Source organism: Dama dama, chromosome 3, assembly GCF_033118175.1.
Source record: "Dama dama isolate Ldn47 chromosome 3, ASM3311817v1, whole genome shotgun sequence".
Taxonomy (NCBI): domain Eukaryota; kingdom Metazoa; phylum Chordata; class Mammalia; order Artiodactyla; family Cervidae; genus Dama; species Dama dama.
In genome coordinates this window covers 69,026,230-69,043,305 of record NC_083683.1, presented here as the reverse complement: position 1 = coordinate 69,043,305, position 17,076 = coordinate 69,026,230, and the positions used below count along the sequence as shown (strand labels likewise).

The window sequence follows — 17,076 nt, the reverse complement described above, 5'->3', positions numbered from 1 at the left end:
AAGATATAAACAGCCTTGAGAAAATTCAGGTGTGAAACAGCAGGAATGGTGACTGATGATTAAACAAGAACAGAGAGTATGGGATCTGCCATTGTTCTGGGACGCAGGTGGGAAAACCAGGTAATCAGCTTGTTCTGTGACACACTGGGAGACTGCCTGTAACCTGCTGAGGCAGTTCAGTTAGAATTAAACACAATCAGTGCCTGTGCTACTAACCCAATAGCATTTAACACCTTGGATTGTAAGGAGTTACTTATGAATCTGCTTCCTGTCCCACTGGTAATTAGGACGAGGATCATTTTTTTTATCATTTTACATCACCTATGCAAAACATACAGCTAAATATGTTAAAAAAAAGTTTGACAGTTAATACTGCATTGTTACCAAATTTCAACTCTTTGAGTTGTAGACAGGTCAAAATAAAGCTATATGCAGGGGTGAGGAGGAATGAATTAGGAATTTGGGATTAACATATACACACTACTATATATAACCAACAAGGAACTATGATATAGCATAGGGAACTATATTCAATATTGTGTAATAATGGGAAAAGAATATATGGGAAAATAATATGAAATAAATGTGTATATGTATTAATAAATCACTTGCTATACATCTGAAACTAACACAATGTTGCAAATTAATTATACTTCAATTAAAAACATTTTTAAGAAGAGCAGTACATGATACATTATAAAATATGGATACATAAATCTATTATATGTTGTTTTACTCTGTACTATTATTTATAGAAAAACACAGAAGATATAATGAGTGGGGGGAAAGCCATATGCAGAGATACTATAAAACTACCACCAAATCAATGACAATACTCTCATGAAAGCACTGGGTGTTATATTCAAACATGCTTTAAGAGAAAAGTTAAACTTATTTTTTAAAAGCCAGAATCAACCATGAAGCCCAATAAAGACAGAAGAGAAAACTGGAGAAGAAATTCAATAATGAAAGTGTGTACATTTGTGAATTGCTTAGACTTATGCTTTAAAATATATTCTCAAAATTCTTTAATTAAAAAAATAATTCTAATAAAAAGTTACATATGAATATTAGTTATAATTTCTGTTGTTCACAGGTATCCATCATTGTATGGAAAGATATGAAATTCAGAATACAGAATTCAGATCCTTGATATTAAATAGAACAGAAATGGGAAATAGAATTTGCAATTTTTGCAATACTAAGAATGTATTTGATGCTTCCCTGGTGGCTCAGAGGGTAAAGCATCTGCCTGTGATGCGGGAGACCCAGGTTCGACCCCTGGGTCGGGAAGATCCCCAGTAGAAGGAAATGGCAACACACTCCAGTATTCTTGCCTGGAAAATCCCAAGGACAGAGGAGCCTGGTGGGCTACAGTCCACAGAGCCGCAAAGAATCAGACACGACTGAGCAACTACACACACCTACATTTCAAAAAATTTAAAACATTCAAAAAACTAAGATCATGGCATCTGGTTCCATCACTTCATGGCAAGGGGAAGGGGAAAATGTGGAAGCAGTGACAGACTTTATTTTCTTGGGCTCCCAAAATCACTGCTGACAGTGACTGCAGCCATGAAACTAAAAGACGCTTGCTCCTTGGAAGGAAAGCTAAGACAAATCTGGTGGTGGTTTAGTCGCTAAGTCAAGTCCAACTCTTGAAACCCCATGGACTGTATGTAGCCTGCCAGGCTCCTCTTTCCATAGCATTTTCCAGGCAAGAATACTAGAGTGGGTTGTCACTTTCTTCTCCAGGGAATCTTCCCAACCCAGGGACTGAAACCAGGTCTCCTGCCCTGCAGGCAAATTCTTCACAGACTGAGCTACCAGGTAAGCCCTAGTGACAAACTTAGCCAGTGTTATTAAAAAGCAGAGACATCACTCCGCTGCTGTGGTTTTTCCAGTAGTCATGTATGGATGTGAGAGTTGGACCATAAAGAAGGCTGAGCGAAGAACTGATGCTTAATGGTGGTGCTGGAGAAGACTCTTCTGAGTCCCTTGCACTGCAAGATCAAACCAGTCCAACCTAAAGGAAATCAACCCTGAATATCCATTGGAAGGACTGATGCTGAAGCTCAAGCTCCAATAATTTGACCACCTTATGTGAAGAGATGACTCACTGGAAAAGACCCTGATGCTGGGAAAGATTGAAGGCAAAAGAGAAGAGGGCGGCAGAAGATGATGTTTAGATAGCATCACCGACTCAACGGACATGAATTTGAGCAAACTGTGGGAGATACTTTAGGACAGGGAAGCCTGGGGTGCTCCACCCACTGCACATTCCAAGAGAAGACAGAGCAGGCATTCTGCAATGACATTTGGTTCTCATTCTTTTTGAAAAATACCAGGCTAGTTCATCTATTGTTGTATTGTAATGTTGGTTATAAAGTACTTCCTATCACATTAAATCAAAGGACTAGAACTCCTCAAGTGTGTACAAATACCAAATCGCTCTTTTTTTCTATCAAGTTTTTCAAAGGGTATTTACCATTGGCTTTATTCTGAGAAGTAACTTTTGGTTTCTTTCTGTAGGAACACTGTGACAATAGATGGTGATGCTCCACAGGAATTTAGTATTTATAAAATGTTGCCTACCACAATTAAGGAATATTTATCCCTCAATATTTTAAAAAACACAGGTAAGATTATACCCAGGAACTGTCCTTTCATTTTGTGTCAACAGTAGAATTGAGGAAAAATATACTAAAGTTGTGAGAGTATCTATAAAGATGTGTTATAAAAGAATTAGTCTTCCATCAGAAAGCAAGGAAAGATTAAACTGAAAAACTTAAGCATTCTCTCTCATAAATAAGCCAAGTGATTTGATATTTATATACATCTCTAATGAAGTCTGTGTTTTCTTAGGATATCTTAACACCTACTAGATTCACTTTGTTAACTCAATCTGGAATCTCAAAATTATATATATATATATATATATATATATATATATACACACACATATATATATATATATATATATTTTTTTTTGCAAGTGTCAAAGAGAAATTAAGCTCCTGCTGCTTCTCCAGACCACTAGGATTATATGTAATCCGTAAGTTAGCAGCATTCAAGAAGAGTAAAAAAAAAAAAAAAAAAAAGTCATGTTAATGGAGAGTGAATCTAATTGTTGAATTTCAAGTGTGAATGATTTAACCTTTGCATTTAAGTCCGGAAAAATTAAATCCTTTAAAAGAAGTTCATAATCCTTGAGGAGACCCCTTATTGATGTTTGGATCACGTCTGGTAATAATGAAGACAAATTAACAAGATTTTGAAAATTTGGCCGTATGATAAAGCCAAAGCATACAAAATCACTTTTCTGCTCTCAGTCACTGGCTGTCCCAGGAAGGATCAACTTCCTGTCTCGGACTCTGGTGTCTAAATTAAAGGAGGGAAAATGTTATTGCAGTTTGGGTTCCAGGCTTCCAGCTCACAAACAACAAAATGCAAAAACTCACTAAAGAGGAAAACGTCACCCCCAACATATCCTGTGAGATGAATCTGCTTTTCTAATATGTGTTTTTAAACTTAGTTCAAAGAACTGACAATGACAAAGTCACACCTTCAACAGGTTAGTAGACTTTAAAGTTTAATGTACTATATTAACTTCTTCAATGCCAATCTTAAGATTTACTGAGGGGAAAAACAGTTTGATCATCTAAATTATTAAACTTAATGCTTGTTTCAATTCCTTCAAACTATGTTATTTAATTTTGGAAATGTGTAATTTTCTGTATGTGTGTGTATATATGCCAGTCACATAACAACATTTTCACCTCAACACTGCTTAAAACAAGTATTTAAAATAATTGTATACGTTTAAGTAACAGACTCTATACTGAGTTTTTAACAAGTAGAGCCATGATGACCAAATTAGAAAAGCACTTTAATTCTTAAACAGTGTTGCCGAATAGCTGAAGAGTGCCTTTTCTGTAAGAACTGCTTGTCCAGCAGAAAATCAATAAGATGAGGAAAGAATTCCACCAGCATCCCATTACAACCTGGAACAGACGATGAAACCCCACATCTGCTACAGACATTTTAACTATAAAAATGGGCAATAAACCACTGTCTTGTTATAATTAAAAGGGTGGGGTATGTGAAACTATCTGGAAACGCACAAAGCATTAGACCACACAAAGCATTATGATAATTAAGGAAACAGGGCTTGAGCAGTGACTTAACGGTGGCTGTACTATTTAACACTGGACTGCAACAACGCATCCTTTTGTTTGTAGAGTTAAGAAATAAATGAGAATGTTCCTCAAATCTTCGTAGCTCCGTCTCATTTTACAATGGGCTCTCACATACACTAATTTGATTTGAGTCTATATTACAACAGCCCTGGGAGGTATGCAGAATGATCATTTGCTTGTATTTTAATGTGCTAAATGTAATTTCCACCAATGTGAGACATGATAATATGAACTAATTATGCCTAAAATGTGCTGAAAACAATGAAGATTGTTATTGGATAGATGGGGTTTGGGATCAAATGAGACATTTTATTAAGAAGAACGTGCAAAATAAAATGAAGTGACCTCTATTCAAAAAACGTACAAGACAGTTATTGTTTAAAATGCTTTAGTACTCATTTTCGATAAAAAGGAATCTGGCATTATAAAAATACATAAAATAGTCATGGATTTATACCATTAATTTACATAAGATATTTTCTGCATAAAGCAAAGTTATAAAATAGTAAAGGTATTCCTATATGAAAGTTACTCCCAGTATAAAATTTTTATGCCTTTTTGTAATTTTTGTCTATCTGTATAAATAAGACCTTTTATCCTTTTAAAATTCATAGTTCCATTTAAAAACATAGGCTTCTCTCTGTCTCTTAAATAAACATCCACTTGAGGTAGTGTGTTAGAACCAGTCCTTGGTCTCGTTACTTTATGTGTCCAAGTCGTAGGACTGAAAATTTGAAGTCCTGTGGCTTCCTAAGGTCTGTTTATAGGTACATGTGTGATTTTCTCGCTGAAAATCTGTCCTTTCTTTCCCATCTTCCTCTGACTCATAGTCCAAGTTGGGGGAAGAACGAGCTTTCAAGTGAAAGGCTCTTGGCTGACAATCCGATGACGGCCCAGAGCTTGAAAAGGCATCCAGCTGAGGTCTCCTCAGAGGCTTTCCAAAGGTTCCTGAAAAAAAGAAACCCCTTGAGCACATGGGGCCTGTTGGAGCAATCAGCAGAATGTATTTCAAACGAAGGGGCACCTTGCCCCATAAATACGGGGGGACCGTTCAAGTCCATGTTATGGGATTCAGGTGGATGGCCAGACACGTGTGCCATGGAGACAGGCCTTACGGAGTGGGGCTGAGGCACGCGCCCTGACACGCACACCCACTGAACATAGGCAGCCCTTCACCTCCAGGACCTGCAGCAGTAACGTCAGCAACAAGTTCCCCGACAGAAGTTCTTCCAGATCCTGTGTTCACGAGAGGCCCACCATTCTCCACAAAGTGCGTTTGGATAGTCATGTACAAGTAAACTGTGCCTCAGTGTAGAAAGCTTCTCTCAAAATAATCCGTACGTCTTGCCCTCTCTTTCTCAGTAGCAAATAATAATTCTATTGACTCAAATTCTCTCCTAGGTCCTATAAAAATTATGATTCAGTTTTTAAAAAAGGGATATAAATAATTATACCATGAGAAAACATGACATTTCTTAAAAGTTGGGTAAAATACTTAAAAATTCTATTTTTTTTTTTTTTAAGAAGACAAGTTGTGGTTCATTTTTCCATATTTCCATGCAGCAAAAAGATGATCTCAGTTCTTCCACTCCATCGTCCCCAAGCACTAGACCAAAAACTTCAGAAATGAATCTCGGTGTCAGCCAGTGTCCAGCGCCACCCCCGCGGGCTTTAGATTCCAACAGCCTCCTCTGTAGGAGGCAGCCCAGCCTGGCCGACGAGCGGCCGTTGCCAGGTAGGACGCCGTCTGCACTCTGACTGTGGGTTTAGTTATAAGCCAGCAGACATCCCAAACCGCAGTCATGCCGTGCACACAGCTCCGCCCCAGAGGCTGCTGGAGCCCAAAACCACGTTTTCCACATGACTGACAAATGCGCTCCTCAGTCACTTCCAAAACTCTTGTCTTCAAGACGATGCCACACACAGAGTTGCCCAGCAAGTTCCTAAGGCTTAGCGCTGGATTAAATACCTAATCAAGTAAAATCCCCATGTCTGCCTCTGCTTTTAGAAACAAGGATGCTAATTAATAGGATGTCACGACAGCACCATTAAAAAAGATACATACACACCAGAAACTATTCTTCACCAGTCTGGCGTTCAAAACTCTCATGGCTCTCCCCCATGCAACTCGCAATGTGGGTCTGGAGTCAAGGTACCTAATAATTTAATAAACTTACCCATGAAAGAATTACTCAAAGTAACTGATGGTGGCTCTGGACTTGGACTAAAATCTACAGAAGACTTGTTCAGACATAAGTTGTTCATTCCGGGTCCTTCATGTTGAGAATAAGAAGAGCTGAGTGACTTCTTCACGTGAGAAGGCCATCCTGTATCACTGATGCTCTGCTCACAGGATTCCTCTGAAGGATGAGGACATGGGTAGCACTCCTTCTTCTTTATGTAACTGGGCTCGTAGTGGTCCATTAAAGCTGATCTCAGGTCAGGACCACAACCTTTTACATTTGGGGACAATATCGGGAGACAGAGTTAATGCTTCTAGAGGTCTCTCCAGGAAACAGAACTCAGAAATGAAAACCACATACCTGTATGATAGGCTTCAAAAGGATCTGAGCCATACATGCTCCCCTTCAAATATACAGGGCCTGAGGGCCCCAAAAAGGGACAAAGGAACGGGTCTGTGGCAGCTTCCACATCGGCTTCACTGTTGTTGTCAACATGGCATGTCCCTTTAAAACACATGTCTTAATCACTGAACCGTAAGTTCAATTACCATTCAGCCGTCTCTTCACTTTTGACAGTTTCCATATTTATAGATGAAAAGTTCAGACAGAATATTATACAAAGGAAACACTGCAGAAATTTACAGAAGGGTTTTTTCAAAATTTAATGATGCCTATAGATTAGTGATTAAGTAGGTTTATGATATCTTACTAGAAGAGAACTTAATAAACCATGGAACTGGATGTGTTAACCTCACTGCTGACCCCACCCCCTGGTTTTCAAGAGAACTGATCTGTGCATGGACACTGTGGCTGAAGCAGCGATGGTTTGAACCACATGATGCTACCAGCACGGCCTGCTTCCTCCAGAAACTCACCGATGGCCAGGATGAGGTACTGGCACTTAACCAATGACCTCTTAATGCCCGGCTCAAAGATGAAGTCGACCAAAACGAGAAAACAAACAAACGGAAACCTATCATGAGTCATCCTGCACTAAGCAATCCAGAACTGATATTCTGGTTAGCAGGGGACACAGCAGCTGAAGGACAAGAGATATCATGAGGGTTAGAGATGCCGCAACGGACCGTGTACCTGGGCTGCGGGAACTGGGCCGTCCTTGTTGGGGGGTGGTCTCAGTGAGAAGCAAACGTGATGAATGCGGTTCACTACCACTGGCTACCTCCGGGGCTATTCTGAGAGCGGCCTGATCTCCAGCCCCAGCACCCGGCAGACATGCCACTATTACGCTCCAGTTCTGTCCCCTTACTTTTTAAAATGTCTTTTCAGTAAACCTGGCTCTATCCAAGTGAGCTTGGGCTTCTGCTCTTTGCAAGCAAATGAGTCGAATCAGAACAACTACTTTTATGCTCAAATCTTCTCTTCTATTTCTATGCCCTCTGATCACTGCCTTGTCAAGCTCTTGGCAATTATTTGTTGAATTTTTCTGTCTCACTGCTGACTAAACTGTGAAACTGGAAACATTCTTCCCTCCAAACTATGGAGTCCACTATAGAGCATATACTCAATCAACACTCATGAGAAAAGCTGGTAAAAGGTCAATAGCTTCTACTTACTAAGCACTTACTATGTGCCAAGCAGCATATACTATCATTTTATCTAATGTTCACAACAACCTAATAGGGAAGAATTGTAACTGCCCAAGGATACACAGGGAGTAAGTGTCAGACGTGGGTCTTGAACCAAGCTGATGCTCTTATACTATGCAGCCTCAATTATAATTCTTTATACAGCTCTTAAAGTGAGAGTCAGAATTATAAGTCTCTAACAGAGTGATTTTAAATCATTTGACTTTTGAGACCATGCATGAAACCAGTTAGTGTCACTGAAGTAAGAAGAACATTCAGGGTCAAAGAACATTTATGACATAAAGGAAATACTACATCGCATGGAGGAATTAAATTTTACCTAACCTACTTGTCTTCTTTTAGCGCTAGAAACAAAGATTTTTCTAGTATTTAAGAGAAAGCCTTAGAACTACTCAATATCAGCTTTGCTAGTGATTTTGGGCCAGGTCCTAAATATATGAGTGTCTCAATGCCCTGTGGAAATTAACATTGTATTTGAACTTTCCAAAGGGTTATTTCAAAATGCCAATAGCCCATGTTCGTTTTAAACACGTACCGTTACTATCGTGCTGTGGTAAGAAAATGCCGCCTCCAGAAGAAGTGACGAACTGGTGGTGGCTTCCGTTTTCTGAGGAGACGTACCCGTCCTGTCTGTCCGCTAGTGTTCCCTGAGATGACAAATAACTCGGGATGTCAGCTGGCAAGTTGGTCTCATCTGTAATCAACAACAGTGTCCGATGAACCAAGCGTGGTCACAACTGCCACACAGGCTTCCCTGATGAATTGTAGATATCCTTCTGTTTTGTCTTCTGTTTAAATCAAATCAATCTACCCTTGCAAAACCATCTTGCTGGACAGCACACCAGGGCCCTGCTGCTCTGGGGCACCTCAGCAGATGCTCTGCTTTGCGGCCTGTGGGATTCTCCTCTCGTATTTCTTTACCTCTATTTTCATTTTTTACATTTTTGTCTGCACTGGAGTGCACAGGCTCTTCAGCGCGTTGCCCAAGCTTCCCTAGCTGTGGCACACGGGCTTAGCGGCCCTGCGCCACCTGGGCATCTCAGCTCCCCGACCAGGGATCGAACTGCGTCCCCTGCGTTGGAAGATGGATTCTTAACCTCTGGGCCGCTGGGGAAGTCTCACTCCTCCCAACTTTCAAAGACAACAAATGTTTACAAAGATAAAGATAATTTTCAAGAGACAGTATTTTAGATACTATCTGAGCTTGATCTCTGCCATATTCCTGACTCTGTATTACTCACTGATACAGGAGTTTGCCTGTACAGTCAAAGCCCCTTGCCCCTAGATGCCTGCATACGCACACATGCTCGCAAGGGACGAGACGATGGCTGAGCAGACGCCTCATGACCGCAGGCTGCTTCAGGCCCTCCACCACCATCTGGGGGTGCGCGCTGCCCTAAGCTCCGCATGGTCTGTCACAGCCCACATGCCGTTCTGAGGCGGCTCTGACAAAGAGCACTCATCTTTACCCACCAGCTTCATTCCGGGCCACGGTGCTGTGTTTAGCTAACCATAGTTGCCCAGCTTGAAACAAATGAATCACCCTCCTGACGTGGCCTCAGATCGCTACAGACACACTCGGAAGGGAATCTCGGCGGTCCCACAAACACACACACACGACTCCTGCGCGCACACACGACTCCTGCGCACACACACCTCCTGCGCGCACACACGCCTCCACGACTCCTGTGCGCACACCGCTCCTGCGCGCACACGCCTGCGCGCGTACACGACTCCTGCAAACACACACGACTCCTGTGCGTATACGCCTCCTGCGCGCACACGACTCCTGCGCGCACACGCCTCCTGCGCGCCTACACGACTCCTGCACACACACGACTCCTGCAAACACACATGACTCTTGCGCGTACACGACTCCTGCGCGCGCACACGCCTCCTGCACGCGCACACGCCTCCTGCGCGTACACACGACTCCAGCGTGCACACACGCCTCCTGCGCGTGCACACGACTCCTGCGCGTACACGACTCCTGCACGCGCACACGCCTCCTGTGCGCACACGCCTCCGGCGCCCACACGCCTCCGACGCCCACACACACACACACACACACACACACACACACACACGACTCCTGCGCGCGCACACCACTCCTGCGCACAGACGCCTCCTGCGCGCGCACACAACTCCTGCGCGCACACACGACTCCTGCGCGCACACAAGACTCCAGCGCGCACACGCCTCCGGCGCCCACACACACACACACACACACACACACACACACACACACACACGCCTCCTGCGCGCGCACACACGCCTCCTGCGCGCACACACGACTCCGGCGCCCCGTGCCAGGCTTCCGCGGACACACCTGTGTTGGTGATGCTGCAGTCTTCGTTCCGCCGCCGTGTGTGGTAGATGATGACCACCCACACGAGCGAGGTGCCCACCACGCAGCAAACCACAGCGATGATCACAATGCCCACAGTGGCCCAGCCGTCGTCGTCCAGTGCCGAGGCCGTCAGCTGAGGGGAGTCGCAGGTGGGCGTGGGGATCACGCTGAGGCGCACGTGGCCTCTCTCGGTGCCCAGGGTGTTGGACATTTCGCACGTGTACTTCCCGGCATCGCTGATGTCCGAGTCCACGATGATTAGCAGCTGGTTGCCGGCTGCAAAAAAGTGCCTTTCGGTGACCACCAAGGGGCTGTCATCTTTGGTCCAGTTCAGTCTGGGCGGAGGGCTCCCGCCCGCAATACACTGCAGGACGGCCGTTTCCCCCTTGGTCACAGTTCGATCTAACAGGGGTCGTAAGAACGACGGTGTCTCTGAAATGACAAGTTATGCTTTTAATCTCTGACATGAAGTTAGGGTTTACACAGCCTAAGACCTCCTGCTTCAATTTATTCAAAGGGGAGCTGAGACTGGATTCTCCCACAGCTTCACGCCCACACCTCTTTAAAACCCTGAACATGGATATGACACCTGGGCTTTCATTTCATCATCTGCCTGTCATCTCCTTATAACACCAGTTTAAGGATAATATTTACAGTTTCTCTCACTTAGTCTCCCTCATTCTTGGCAAGGCTGGGGAATGATGGAAGTCGGGCAAAGCAAAACATTTTAGACATATTTTAGAAACAGAAAATGCATAAAAATAACATTAAGCACAAGGGTGTGTTGATGGATGAAAAAAATCAGAATGTTTAAATTTTTAAAGGGAAACTTCCTAGCGCTAGATGTCCCCACCTGTATTAAAATTCTGAAAATAATTTGCTTTTATTATTTGGTGTTCATAAGGTTACCCTGATTTACTCTTTCAAAAATACACATATATGATTAACATGCTCACATTTTTAAAAGGCATCTGTTTAGGTAAATGATCCTGATGCTGGGAAAGATTGAGAGCATGAGGAGATGGGGAAGACAGAAGATGAGCTGGTTGGATGGCACTGTCAACTCAGTGGATAGGAGTTTGAGTGAACTCTGGGAGATGGGGAAGGACAGGGAAGCCGGACGTGCTGCAGTTCATGGGGTTGCAAAGAGCTGGACATGACTGAGTGGCTGAATCACAACAAAGTAAATGATAAAGGATCCACTCATTTCCAGAGTGGCATGGGAGGCTGAGAAAAAGAGGTCTCTCTGAATTTATTCAGATACTTATTTTTGTTATATTCTTTATACTGTTAAGACTTTAAGTACAGACTGTATAATGCAAAGAGTAGAGAAAGGTAATTCCAGCAAAAAGGGACAGCATCAAAGCGTTACTCTTCCCCCTGCTCAGAAGGGAGGGGGCAGATTCATCTCACTGCCCACAGGTCTGAAGGCGTGATGCATTCCCCAACCTGAAAGCTTCTGAGAAGCCACTGTCGCCTCCAGGAAAGGGCACTGTCCTACAGATCAGCCCTCACCCTCCAGAGTTCTGACACTTCTTAGGGCCTTTGGGTGAGCTGGTATCCTAAAGACTAACAAGTGTTACAGAATCTGAAAGCACCCACTCACCGAGGACAGTGAGAGTTGCATTTGCAGAAACGCTGCCCGCGCTGTTTTGAGCGGTGCAGCTGTACACCCCGATGTCCTCTATCTTCACGTCCACAATGAAGAACACGTCATCCTCAGGCATCACGTGCATGCGTCTCTCCCTCGCGGCCGGGAAGTCCGTGCCCCCATCCTTCTGCCAGGCTATCTGAGGGGCTGGGTGTCCCAGGGCAGCACACTCCAAGCGCGCCATGGCCCCGGCACGGATGGTGAGGTCCATGGGGGTCTTGGTGAACGAAGGAAGCACTGAAATAAGAAATACGACACGGGAGCATTAGCGTTCTGGAGTTAGGAGGCTCATTTTCATCACCCCCCGCCCCCGCTTTTTTGGATACTTAAAATTTCCCTGACATAGTAAGGCAGGGCTTGTTTCCAACTGCAAGACATGGAGTGATTGAGAAGCTCCTCAAGGTTACACAGGTACAGAAATGACCGAGTCAGGAGGAAACAGGTCACCTGAGCTTCACACTGATGGTCTTTCTGCTATTTCCCAGTCACTTTTTAGTTTCCTTAATAATTATCTGTGAGACCTTAGGCAAATCAGTTATCTGTTTGTACCCTGGCCACTCCATCTTTTATTTTTTTTTAAAAGTTCCTCCTGGCTCTAACATTCTATGACTTTAGACACACGTTTTGGCCTACAATTTTCTGTTCAGGCCTCAGCAGTTATTTGTGGAATGAACACATTAATGAGCCATATCTTCTACCATGGACAATAAAAACAATGAAATGATAAACTGCAGAACTGTCTACTTGCCACACAAACGCAGGATGAGACCCCCGCATCGGCAGCAGCTAATGCTTATTGCATCTACTGAGCACTTACTCTAGTCCAGGCATCCTGCCGAGTCCTTTACATAAACTACTTTATTTCACAAGTATACCTCTGTAAGGTAGGTATTATTATTCCTATTTGAAAGATGTAGAAATGAAGATAGACAGAGGTTAAGTAACTTGCTGAGAGTCCCACAGCTGATAGTAGGAGAGGCAGGATTCAAACTGAAATCTCTAAGCTAAAGGCGGTGGGCTTTCTGTTGATGGGAATGTAAACCAGTGCAGCCACTACAGAAAACAGTATGGAGGGTTTTTAAAAAACAAAAAACACGGTGACCTTATGACCCAGAAATTCCACTCCTGGGCACATGCCTAGGAAAGACGAAAATTCGAATTCTAAAAGATACATGTACCCCAGTGTTCATAGCAGCACTATCTACAATAACAAAGACATAGAAACAAGCCAAGTACCCTTCAGCAGACGATTTAAGATGTGGTAAATACATACAATGGAATACGAGTCATAAACAAGAATGAGATGATGTCATTTGCAGCAACACCGGTGGGGACCTAGAGATTCTCATACCCGTGAAGTCAGTCAGACAGACAAAGACTATATCACATGTATCTGGAGCCCAAACAAATAATACAAATTAATCTATGTATATAAAACAAACAGACTCACAAACACAGAAAACACACACAGGGCTACAAAAGGGGAAAGGGGCTGAGAGATAAACTAGGAAACTGGGATTGATAGATACCAATGGCAGAAAGCAGACAAGCATCTAGGATTTCCCATAAAACACAGGGAACTATATTCAATATCGTGTAATAACCTATAATGGGAAATAATTTGAAAAAATATACCTGTAACTGAATCACTTTACTGCATACCTGAAGCTAACACAACACTATAAATCAACTATATCTGAATTAAAAAAAAAAGAAGGTGATATCCTTTAACACTGTTCTTCACAGTCTTCCTCATCAGACGAACCACACCATGAACTCTCAAAGAACAAAAAGTGTCTGGTTTATCTGGGTTACCCACCATGCTAAGCATGGGGTCTTCAATACAATAACAGCTAGCTTAGGTACACATAACCAAGAATATTAATAATGTGGGTTGAGAGGTAGGGAAAGGCAGGGTTTAGGTGGAGACCTCTGAGAGCAGAGGACAGGGTTGGTGATAAGAGAAGAAACCAGGTACTTGCTGTTTCATAAGAACGTATCTTTAAATGCAAGAGGAAAAAGTCAGATCACATACTATTTACTGTGAGCTTGGCTTTGACAGAGTAGGATGAACCGAAGTGATTGGAGATGACACACTGGTATTTCCCTTCACTGGTAAATTCCACGTTGCGAAGCCGAAGAATGGTGGTGTACTCCATCACCTCGCCACCCTGGGCCCGGAGGTGTGCGTAATTTTCCATTTCGGCATCGTGCAGTAGTTCATTGTCTTTTTTCCAAGCGAAAGTCATTGGGGAATCACTGCTGCTGGCAGCCGAGCAGATAAAACTCAAATTGGAACCTTTTATTGCCGACTGCGTTTCTGGCTGAACCGTGATCTGGGGTTTAGGAAAATCATCTGTTCAAAATGGAGAGGAGGAAACGAAACAGCTTTAAAGCTTGAGAGTCCAAATGCTACTCAGACTGGAACACCAAGAAACTCAAAACAAACAGGGGCTTAGGTTTTACACGTTGTGTATGCTTCACAGATGGACTAGCAGTCCCAGTGTTGAAACAATAGACCGGGAGAGAGTGTATAAAGTCGGTCATTCATTCCAAATAGAGACGGAGACCTCTTTACACATCACTAACTGAGGAGACTGATATTTTGGAATACAGTTTACTCCAGACCTCCTGTGCTTTTTTCTTTTTTTTCTTGCAGAAATACGAGAAGAAATTAGTTAAGACACATTCAGGCTCATGGATCACCTTTAAATGCTACTATCTGGAACTGCATTTTCCCCCATGTTCTCCACAAATAAGCAGCAGAAAAACAAGAAATCTAATGTCAATAATGATAATCAGTATCACTAAAGACAGCAATAAACATTCCATTCACCGAAACTAGAACTCTCATTAAGTGTTAGTCACTCGGTCGTGTCCAACTCTTTGAGACCCCATGGACTGCAGCCTGCCAGGCTCCTCTGTTCATGGAATTCTCCAGGATGGAATTCTCCAGGAAAGAATACTGAAGTGAGCAGCAGTCCTTTCTCCAGGGGATCCTTCCAACCCAGGGATTGAACCTGGGTCTCCTGCATTGCTGGCAAATTCTTTATCATCTGAGCCACCAGGAAACCCAAAAAGCAGTCATTTTTAGGTAGAGCAGGAGAAAATGATTCTGCAGTGAAAGACAAAGCATCCCTCAAGTTCTCTGTGGGCCCTGGGTTCCAGCCTGGAGTTTAGGGTGGACAGTCCATCAGGCTGCTGCGCTGCACTGTCAGACCTACGTTATAATTACAGATAAGCAGCTCTGTCATTCCAAACAGTTATATTTAGTTCTGTTGCTTTTTGGAAAAGTTACCTTTCTGAACTTCAGTTTCTCAGAGATGGTCTGTACCCAGAAGGAAGCATCTTAAATCAACCAAAATGTATTATTTGGGTGCACTGAAAAAATGATGCACGCGCGCGTGTGTGTGTGTATGGACAGGGCATGGGGGACCCTTTGACAACTCCAATGTAGCTAATTTCCAATGCCATACTTGCATGTTGTAACCAGGATGGTTTCCTTTTCTGTAGGACTATTCTAAAATTCTCATCTGGTAAATCAAGGTTCAGATTCACAACGGAGGGAGTGAAAAATCCATGGATGTGACACATACACAAACACAAACCTACATCTACACATATATATTTCTCAAAGTCATAGAGAGAGTAATAGAGAACTGAGAAATAAAGACCACGTAAAAGGAATAGCCCAGGCCCTTACAAATGAATACCAAATGCTTACTTAGATCCAAAAGCTACATCAGATATTTTATTTGCAGAAACTGTTGGCACCACTTAATGCAGCAATGTAAAATAAAAATATGTTTTTCTTGTACTTGACTAAACAATTGTAGGCAAAGCAGTTTTAAATAAAATTTAAAGGCAAATGTAGAATTGGGCTCTGTAATATCTTAACACACATACTAAAATTCAAGTGAATTTTGATTTCATGTTCTATATGCAAATTTAGTTTTACAAAGGTCTCCACGACATCAGATAGTAAACAGCAGAGTAATGCAGTAGACTTGCCGGGAGAAATATCAGTTGCCAGGAAAAATATCAATAACCTCAGATATGCAGATGACACCACCCTTATGGCAGAAAGCGAAGAAGAACTAAGGAGCCTCTTGATGAAAGTGAAAGAGGGGAGTAAAAAAGCTGGCTTAAAACTCAACATTCAGAAAACTAAGATCATGGCATCCAGTCCCATCATTTCATGGCAAATAGATGGGGAAACAATAGAAAGAGTGACAGACTTTATTTTTTGGGGCTCCAAAATCACTGATATGGTGACTGCAGACATGCAATTAAAAGACGCTTGCTCGTTAGAAGAAAAGTTATGACCAACCTAGACAGCATATTAAAAAGCAGAGACATTACTTTACCAACAAAGGTCCGTCTAGTCAAGGCCATAGTTTTTCCAGTGGTCATGTATGGATGTGAGAGTTGGACTATAAAGAAAGCTGAGTGCCAAAGAATTGATGCTTTTGAACTGTGGTGTTGGAGAAGACTCTTGAGAGTCCCTTGGACTGCAAGGAGATCCAACCAGTCCATCCTAAAGGAAATCAGTCCTGAATATTCACTAGAAGGACTGATGCTGAAGCTGAAACTCCAATACTTTGGCCACCTGATGTGAAGAACTGACTCACTGGAAAAGACCCTGATGCTGGGAAAGATTGAAGGCGGGAGGAAAAGGGGACGACGGAGGATGAGATGGTTGGACAGCATCACCGACTCGATGGACATGAGTGTGAGCAAGCTCTGGGAGTTGGTGATGGACAGGGAAGCCTGGCATGCTGCAGTCCATGGGGTCGCAAACAGTCAGACACGATTGAATGACTGAATTGAACTGAATGCGGTAAACAGGAGGCTGCACCAGAGAGATGGAAACCTGGGTGTCTGAGCCAGATCTGCTAACGAGCTCTCTGAATTTGAGTAAGCAGGCTTCTATGCTGAGAGGCTTAGATGAAAAAACAATGGACCTTAAATTTATTAACAATAAACTCAAACTTTGTGTTACTTGTAATGTTTTACTCACCAAGAGTAAAATTTTAGATAGCAACACTGGCTCAGTGGACATGAATCTGAGCAATCTTTGGGAGAC

General features: G+C 42.9%; 1 protein-coding gene across 1 annotated transcript in view; it reads right to left on the bottom strand.

Annotated features, from left to right (window-relative positions):
• Positions 1 to 4,570: 4,570 nt before the first annotated feature.
• Positions 4,571 to 17,076, bottom strand: part of LRIG3 (leucine rich repeats and immunoglobulin like domains 3) — a 51,558-nt gene continuing 39,052 nt past the window's right edge. The window contains exons 13-19 of the mRNA XM_061131073.1: positions 14,026 to 14,346; positions 11,946 to 12,227; positions 10,319 to 10,771; positions 8,525 to 8,683; positions 6,743 to 6,886; positions 6,377 to 6,652; positions 4,571 to 5,147 (exon numbers count right to left, since the gene is read on the bottom strand). Of these exons, the coding sequence (XP_060987056.1) occupies positions 4,903 to 5,147; positions 6,377 to 6,652; positions 6,743 to 6,886; positions 8,525 to 8,683; positions 10,319 to 10,771; positions 11,946 to 12,227; positions 14,026 to 14,346 (1,880 nt within the window). The 3' untranslated portion in view covers positions 4,571 to 4,902. The remainder of the gene's footprint in view (positions 5,148 to 6,376; positions 6,653 to 6,742; positions 6,887 to 8,524; positions 8,684 to 10,318; positions 10,772 to 11,945; positions 12,228 to 14,025; positions 14,347 to 17,076) is intronic.